Source organism: Cephus cinctus, unplaced genomic scaffold (genome assembly GCF_000341935.2).
Source record: "Cephus cinctus unplaced genomic scaffold, Ccin1 Ccin1_scaffold0682, whole genome shotgun sequence".
NCBI classification, from domain to species: Eukaryota; Metazoa; Arthropoda; class Insecta; order Hymenoptera; family Cephidae; genus Cephus; species Cephus cinctus.
In genome coordinates this window covers 38,679-47,419 of record NW_014333307.1, presented here as the reverse complement: position 1 = coordinate 47,419, position 8,741 = coordinate 38,679, and the positions used below count along the sequence as shown (strand labels likewise).

The 8,741-nt window shown below is 45.8% G+C and overlaps 1 protein-coding gene across 9 annotated transcripts in view; it reads left to right on the top strand.

Moving 5' to 3' along the window:
• LOC107269643 (paired box protein Pax-6) overlaps positions 1 to 8,741 on the top strand; it is a 54,847-nt gene that overhangs the window by 22,838 nt on the left and 23,268 nt on the right. For all 9 annotated transcript variants that reach the window (XR_003060238.1, XM_015743744.2, XM_025086960.1 and 6 more), the window contains exons 5-6: positions 8,030 to 8,208; positions 8,347 to 8,456. Coding sequence is in view for 8 of the 9 variants with exons in the window: in XM_015743744.2 (XP_015599230.1) it covers positions 8,030 to 8,208; positions 8,347 to 8,456 (289 nt within the window). In the remaining variant the exon portion in view is untranslated. The remainder of the gene's footprint in view (positions 1 to 8,029; positions 8,209 to 8,346; positions 8,457 to 8,741) is intronic.

The following is an 8,741-nucleotide window of genomic DNA, read 5'->3' as shown; positions in this document are numbered from 1 at the left end:
CCCCATTGCCCAACTCTTCTGCAATATCTTCATTTTATCCATATTCCTCAACATCACTTTTTCATCTTGTTCCTCGTACCCTCGATTTGCCAATACGTATCGCAAAGTTATCCCGAGAGGAAAAAAATAAAAACTACCCTCATCCGAACTGTCAAGGAAAACCTTATCACGGTAAGGATATACGAGATCAAGAAAATCAACGGCATCTAACCACCTTCGTACCAACGTGACATCCCATATCCCGCGCCGTACCTAATGGCGTGTCAAACCTGAAAGCCGCGTGGATGTAGATAGATTCGAAATATCCCGGGGTAGTTCGTCCTCCGTCGCCACGTTTCGCCACCCCGTCCGGATTTGAATCTGGCACCCGGCGTGGCCGACGCGTTATTGGTTTACTCGCACCACTGGCTCCTGGCATACTGCCAGTGGTTCTCCATAGGTGAACTTCGGTGCGGCAGGACCGTCCCTTCTTTAACCAACCCCATAAGCGAATTACGTAATAAATGCCGTCCCCGGGGGTGGTTTGCGATATAGACCGAAGTCAGTGCTTCCTGGTAATAGAAACCCAAGTCCCACGTCATTTACAAATGGAATCCCGTAGACCTCGCGACCTTTACTATTTACACTTTGACCCTTTGTACCAGGGGTAGTGACGCACGCGAATAAGGGTTACAGAGGAGCGCCACTGGCACGCGAGATTACATTTGTCGCGTTGGCCAGCCTGAACTGACTAGGGATCGGGAATGGTATGGAGTTTGATGTCAATAGTATATAGGAGAGTTCCCGGTAGTGTGAGATGTCCGGCCAACCCCTGACGCTCTGGGGGTTGTTTCCAGGGGGTTGGGATACGGCCGTCGGGTTGGCTGGGTTCCCGTAACGTTGGACTCTACGGTAATTAATAGTCTCCGGAACGGACGGACAAACGCACAAACGCTTCAGCCTACTTCTCTTGGCATGAAGGAGGGGGTGGGTGCCAGTGGCTGGAGGGTAGTCGAGGGTTCCGAACCACCACCGTAACCGATTGTTTAAACGAGTCAGTAGCTACGCCCTCTACAACCCCTAACACACCCTCTAAACACGTTTTACACTGACGGTCCCTCGTAACTGACCGTTTCGCAACCCTTTACCCGATTTCCACTCGCCGTTCGATGCACCTCCAAAGTCACCCTTGTGAAATTATCTATGCCTGGACTTACCCTTATCGCGCTCTAATCCTTTCGGAAAGAGTCATCAGTCGGTAGCTGATGCTCGTTGAGCCGCTTTTTTGGTGATTTTGACTTTTCTCTCTCTGGGGGGCGAATTCGATGGATTTTATTAAGGGTGGAAAAATGGTGTACGTTACAAATCCTGGGAATTCGATAGACACGTAAGTAACCGCAACAATGCCGACCTGATAACGGATCGCCTCGGGAACCCGAGTGGAGTGAATTGTTGGCCCCACGTTCTCCAGGGTGGTACAGAGAGGGTGAGAGAGAGAGAGAGAGAAGGAGAGTTCTGGTTATATATATATATATATATATATATATATATATATATATATATATCTGCATGAGCCAAAAGGAACGAAGAGAACGAGAGACATCCTTGCTTCATCCTGGTCGCGTAAATCAATGCGACCCCCACGTCCTTGCAACCCCTTGGCTGCCACTAGGAACTCCTCCTCGCGATCCCGACTCCAGAAGCCCCTGACTTGCTGCGGCTCCGGCTGAGTTAGGGGGTGTCGGAGACGTCCGGCTGCTGCATTATGTATTTCTCACCCAACCTACTACTAACCACCCTCCGTCTCTAGCCTACCTTATAGCACGGCATAGAATTCAACCCCCGTCCAATACCAACCCCTAGTTGCTATACCCACTTTAGGACCTCTTGGACTCTTTTCCTTCCACTTCTTCCTTCCTGCTACACTTCTGTCTGTTTTTCACCACCATCTCTCTTCAACTTCAACCCTCCCCCAAGAGAATTCCGCACGATCCACCCTTCGTTCGTTCCTCCCCCGTTCCTACCCGTTTCACCAAAGCGACAGTCTTTTTCTCTATCCAAGTGTCGTCCCTCTTAATCACTATTCACTAGCGATGCCATTGCCGGCAAATAAATCCCTAGACTAGGGAATAATTCAAGGAAATGAATTCAACGCTGTTTATATATGTTAACAGACACACCACCAAAATACTTTCTATCCGACAAAGATATTACCAATTTACGGAAGAAAAAATTTAAGAAAAGAAAAATGGCGTATATACCTGCAACCACTCGTATACGTATTTAATAAAGCATTCGGTGCATAACGTATCACGCGGATGATTATTTCAATCTGAAAAATCCGACACGGCCGATCGATCTCGATCCCGATCGTAAACCTTGATAAACGAACCGACGTTAGATATTATTTACGCAATATGGCAGCTCTGCCAAGGAGATACCTACCTGGTTAGGGTATACTTCTGTCCAAGCTGGTAACGTCATTTAACCACTGACTGGCTGCAACCCTACACCAGCCAAAGGCTACAACCAAGTTCAACCACCGTATCGGCTGTCCTGTCCAATAAAGACAACGTCCCGTTGCCGATGGCTCCTCGTATAAGATGTCGGAGGTGGAACCCCGTCCAGGACACGGAGGATTGGTCCACGACGTTGATTCTGGTATGAAGGTGGAGACACGGCATCGCGCACCAGGCACCAGAAGGATATCGTCTTACGACGGCATTGTCTCTTGGAGTAGAGAAATATTTTTCCCGATCCCGTATATCTCGTCGATCTTGGGATATCTAATTTTTTTATTTCTCTTTGTGTCTTTCTATTTCTTTCTTTTTTTTTCTTTTACGCGTAGCCTTTGAACAGGACCGGTTCTTCGGAACGTGCGTTACACAGGCGCACGCCTATAACAGGCTGCTGAGCTGGTACCAATTGGAGATTGATTTCTTTTAAATTCTGAAGTCACTTCCAACTGGATGCTTGCAAGAGGGTGATGAGATATTGTTTGAAAGATTGAAATATTTTTGGAATCTTTTAAGAATGGAGGGGGGGGGGTGCAATTTTTCTAATTTTTTACTTTTCTTGATTGGAGCGAATAAAATATTTTTCATTTGTTAATTTACTCTTTCCCCTAAAAAACCGGGTAGCTGAAGATTATAAGTTACCGGTCGTTATCAGCGTGCCCTAAATGATTTTCGTGAACCAAGGGATGATCTACCGGTACACTACGGACTTGGCGTAAGAGGCAATAAATGGACGACGCGTGGCAACCAACCCCCTGCGACGGGTAGAAAGGTCCTCGGCAACCCCTTAGCGCCCCACAGCACCCTCGATTAGGACGCTTTCCGCTGAATTTTCGAGGGCGCCCCCCGTTGCGATGCTAAATACCGCGTATCTCCCCTACTCCTCTCTCGCGATTTCACGAGGGTTCTCTATCTGTTCCCAATTCCTTTTTCTAGCCACCCTGTTCTCTTTTCAACCCACGTAAAAACTATCCCTTGGACCCCATGGCTTATAGACCACCGCCGAGGCACCAGATTAAAAGCTGTGATTATATACGTCCTGCATCCCCTTCTGGAGAACCCAGCTATATGGCTCCTTCCAACCTCCATCTCTCTCTCTCTCTCTCTCTCTCTCTCTCTCTCTCTTTCATCTCCATCTCTCTCTCTCTCACTCTTCTACACCAAATTCTCCCTTTACACGCTCTCCCTCCCTCTCTTGACCCCCCTCTCGCGCTGCTTTCACTCTCTGTTTAAATTGCGAATGCCGCGCGTTCCTCGAGTTCTATTTAAATGTAATTTGTATCTTACCCTCAACCCACTCTGGACCAGGGATGGACCAGGATGAACTTGCTCCCACATATCTCACCAGGATTCAAAAGTATCCTCGTGTGCACATATGTATTTTGTTTCTTCGATTTCTAATAACCCTTTCCTCAGCTGTCCCCCGATTCGTATTAACCCTTTTTCCCCTTCTTTCTACTTTTACCCCTTATTTCCAACCCCTATCCCTTTTTCCTTCGTCTCTTCAAACTAGTCACCCGAATCGCGTAGAATTCCCGTAATCCTCCAGGAGGCCAGTTTGTTACGCGGTCGCGCGGCCTTTGTGCCGTTAATTGCCGGAAGGAGAGACGGTCGACCGAGTTAATAATTACTTCGCGAATTAAGGGACAGAATATTGCACGCTAAATGCACCCCAGTGACTCTACCATTCTCTATTATTACGTTATTCGTGTCTCACGAATTTTCAGACTCTCTGTACACTGTGTATCGTGTCTCTCTTAAAGCAACGCCACGTGGTTATACGTAGGAACCATAGGCCATTGGATAGATGGGGAAGAAATTTATTTATAATTTAATTTTAGATTAAAGATTCAAGAGACACATTTTTTTCTCTCTCTTATCATTTCGTATCACGTATGTAACCGTGTCACGTATTCATCCCTTAGGTAGGGGCTCGAAAAGCGTGAAGCATTTTATTTGGCTATCAGATCGAAATCAAGGGCTAAGTAGACTGTTAAAATCGCGACTATAATGGAGTCGTCACACATGCGTCCATGCGCGTGCCACGCGTGCATTTCTCTTATGGGTGGCTGGCTTTTTTTTCCACCTACCCCACGAGAATTTCCCACGGCAGGGGGCGAGGGCAATTCTTTATACGCTCTTAGGGTGACTAAGGGATGGTCAGGATATAAGGGTGGGATTCGTAGCACGCGAATAGTCGCGCCGCGTGCCGCGCTGTTTGCTCGCATTAGCTGCGCGCGCTAATCGTTCGCGATTGCCGCGAAATTGGACATTTTTTTTTCGTATTGAATTCGTAACATCAACCCCTAATAAAAACACTTCATGCCGCTTTATGCAATAATAAATTAAGCTTACCCGTACGTGTATGTCGATAAAATTATTTGAATTGTACGTCAGACTTAATCAACAGTAATTAACGACAGGGTCCTGCATATATGCACACATAATTAAGGGCTGTTTATTATGCACTCTATGTACGTATATACACTGCCGTATGATTATTAAGCAATATACCGATGGAGGGCTGCGGTATTCGGTAACCTGTGATTTGGATGCTCGTACGTGTCTCTTTCTCTCAATATGGCAATAGGGGTGGCTTAATGACAGGTTATGACGTTACGTAGCCGTACACGCAGCAACCCCCGGTACCGTACGCGCAACAACCCCACGTAACACGGCCAGGCTCAAAAATGCGTGTATACCACTGGGGGTTTGGAAAGAGCACGTGCGCCCTATCATCGCACCCCTTAAGAGCTCATTTCGAATGCGACACTGGTATCGTGCGAGCAAACGCCACGTATCTCGAGAGCTTTATAAGCTGCGATTAGAGGGCAGGGGGTTGATTTTGTCACCACCATGAGAATTTCGGTGTATTTTGGCCGAGGGACTGCCAAGAAGGGTGGGTCTGAGATAGCGGCAAACGAAGAAATTGCATATTTGATAACGTCCGGTAGAAATATTTTTAAGGGTTGTTCATCCCTTTAACGTTGCAGCATACACAGTCCTCGGGCTAGATAATCCTCTCGTATATTATTGCACTCTACTACCCTTAGTGAATATGGCGAGAGGAATCTCTCGGATGTCCAAGGGGTTCCTACCATACATATATATCCAACCCCAAGTATGCCGGAAGTGGTCTGAATGGAGAGTTACACCCTATACACACTCCCTTCCGCCCTTGACGACTTATCGCACGGGATTCGCCACCCTCGCGCATAAGACTCGTGCTATTTTAGCATGGCGTCGTGGGGGAGACAATATTATGACGTCTCTATCCGGTCTGCGAAAATTCTCGCACCCCTAAAACGCTATACGACCCTTTCGACACTTCACGCTTCATGCTAATTTTATCGATCCTCACTGTCGACGTGCGCGTTTTTTTATCCAGCTTCAGACCCTATTCCAGTTTCGGTATAATAAATCGCGAAATTCAAAATTCTTATCCCCGCCGTCGTTTCGTCGATATTGAATTAAGAAATCATCCCTTATATATGACCTTGCGTATTTGCATGGTATTACGATTCGAGGATTTTATTTTATTTTTCTGAAATACTCCGCTGTCTGGAGCTTCGAGTAATTACCAAGCATATCAGGCCCCCGCTCACAGTTTAGTGCACACTTATGGAATGAGCTTTCATTCTACACTGTGGCACATAACAACGAAGGAAGCAAATGGGTCTGGAACGCGTGGACGTCAAGCTGGACCAGGACGTGAAGTGTTCAACTGTTTGACCCTGATTGACGTCAACCACAAAATATTCGTCCTAGGTGCACCGACATGTGTCACGGTGGTTCCTGCCACATTATGGGGTCTTTCTCTATTGACAATGCCGCCAGTCACTCCTGGGCCTACTATATCGCCCAGGCCACTTTGCTTCGGTACTTTTAGTCTCTTTCTCTCTTTTTTTTCTATTACTCTTTATACTCTCGCTGACTCCACGAGGGACTTTTATTTACATCGGTACGGTTAAAAAGGAAATCTCAAAACATACATAATAGTGACGTATGGGAGTGGACCAGTTTTTTTTGGAGGGGGACCTAGCATTTTATTATATGTATATATATATATATATATGGGTTTTGGTATGTATTATGTTCGTAATACGTTAATGGCAGCATACCACAGACCAAGGATAATTTTGACAAGGGACATACCCAAGATGTCAGGACTGTCGAACTCAACTGGAAATGCCGACAGGCCCCAGTTGCCTCATCGCTATTGGGACAAGTGAGAACTCCTGGTATTCTTTACCAGTTCCAGAATACTCAGTAAAAGGAGTCCGAGATATGTCAGACCGTTTCAACGCCAAGAGTCTCCGACGTGTTCAACAGGACCACCCTCAAGCTCGGATATCCCCAGCCAATCCTCGGATATCACATGTATTCGAAGAAAGGGAAAATCCAAGATAGGTTTTATGAAACTGTTCTATACGATTTCTCCACTCTTATCTCAGTTTTCATTCTTGGTCCACCTGAATGCAGAGAGACAAAAAAACCACACGATACATAAAAATCACTGTCTTACAGTGTAGACAAAACAAATACTTTTTGTCTCCATTAACATAAATACCTATAGTACACATATAATCCAAAATTTTTTAAAATAAATTTAAAAAATACGATTCGTCATAAAAATAGAGTTTTTCATTATTTTTACCGTAAACAATTTTAACAATTACGTATAGTCCCTACACGAGGGTCTATTCCGGGAAATCGATATTCCTTGTTACCAATATATCATCCGACTGTCTAGGTATATATAGATAGGTTTCAACAGTGATATATAGGCACTAACTAACAGAGAGAGGAACCCGATGAGGCGTCCTCAGCAAAATCCCCCTTGGAGTGTGGCTCGAGACGGATATAATTGAAGACGAAGGTAATTAACTCCCCTGTGGAACAGCGGAGCCACATCGTTTTAATTACCGCTCTCGTCGCATTTCATCGGGCAGAAGTTTTCCTCCCTCTCTCTCTCTCTCTCTCTTGCTGTCGTTACTTTTCAACCTCCGACTCCATTCCACACTCTTCCTTCCCGTTATATCTCTTGCTACCTGGCCAACCTTCTGCCTCTGATTTGCCTCCTCGACTCCTGGTGCACCCGATGCATCTGCCACGGCGCCTTTAGTATTTATAATAAATCCAATACCACGAGTATTCCTTGAGAGTCCTCTCTCCGTGTGTCCCGCTTCCACTCTTATAGTATTTACTCTTGTTCGACGCCTCATCCTCTCGCCGTGCAATCTCGTAAAGGCGTCCCAGGAAATATGGGACTAAAGGCGATTGGAGGTTTTATTTTTTTTACTTTGGTAATTATTATTATTTTTTTCAAACCTCTCTACAGTACCAGCTAAGTACTTTGAGCCAATAAGGTCTCCCGGGACGAGGTCTCATGACGGAGAGAAATGCAAATGCGACAAGGGAAATTAAAAATATATATAAAAAATTAAATTTTATTCATTCGACAGATTTTTTACGTAGGATTTTCTTCATCTCGTAGTCGATTGATATGACTCGATTTTTTTTTCTTCTTCCAGGTATCCTCGATCAACAGGGTGCTAAGGAATCTTGCTGCTCAAAAGGAACAGCGACAGCAGCAACAGCAACAAGGCGTCGGTGGTGTCGGCGTCGGTGCCGGTAGTCCTGCCGAGAGCGTCTACGACAAGCTCAGGCTGTTAAATGGTCAAACTACTGGCTGGCCAAGACCCAATCCTTGGTGAGTATAACAAAACGTTTCAACTCTCGTGAATTGTGGATGGAAATGACGAAGGCTACTGTGTAACAGTCTATACGAATTGTCGTAATGTCTTATTCATGAAAAGAGTCCACTTCAAGCGTAGCTTCTGTTCGCTAGGTATCCGTCCGGAGCGGGAAGCCCATTTCCGTCTCTACAGCCCAGCCTGAGTCCCAGCCATTGTACAGCACTGCCACCAGACCCGGCGGACATTTTGCACGCGAAGAAGGGTGAGTGATTTTTATTTCAAAATTCGAAAATAAATCTACCAAAATTTTGTATTCATTTCTTTAATTTTCTCTATCAAGAGTATCAACTCGCGCCTGTGTGTGATTATACGTGAACGCAGTGAGATAGGAACGAAATGGGTTAAAAAAAGGAGGGCGGGTCTACCGCAAAACGCGGATTCCAGCGAGCGATCGCGTTGAACGTTAAATGCGCGTGGAAACCGCAATCCGCAACTTTACCCACCCCCGTACAGACCGCGGCCGTTTTGCGTTTTACACATATGGATC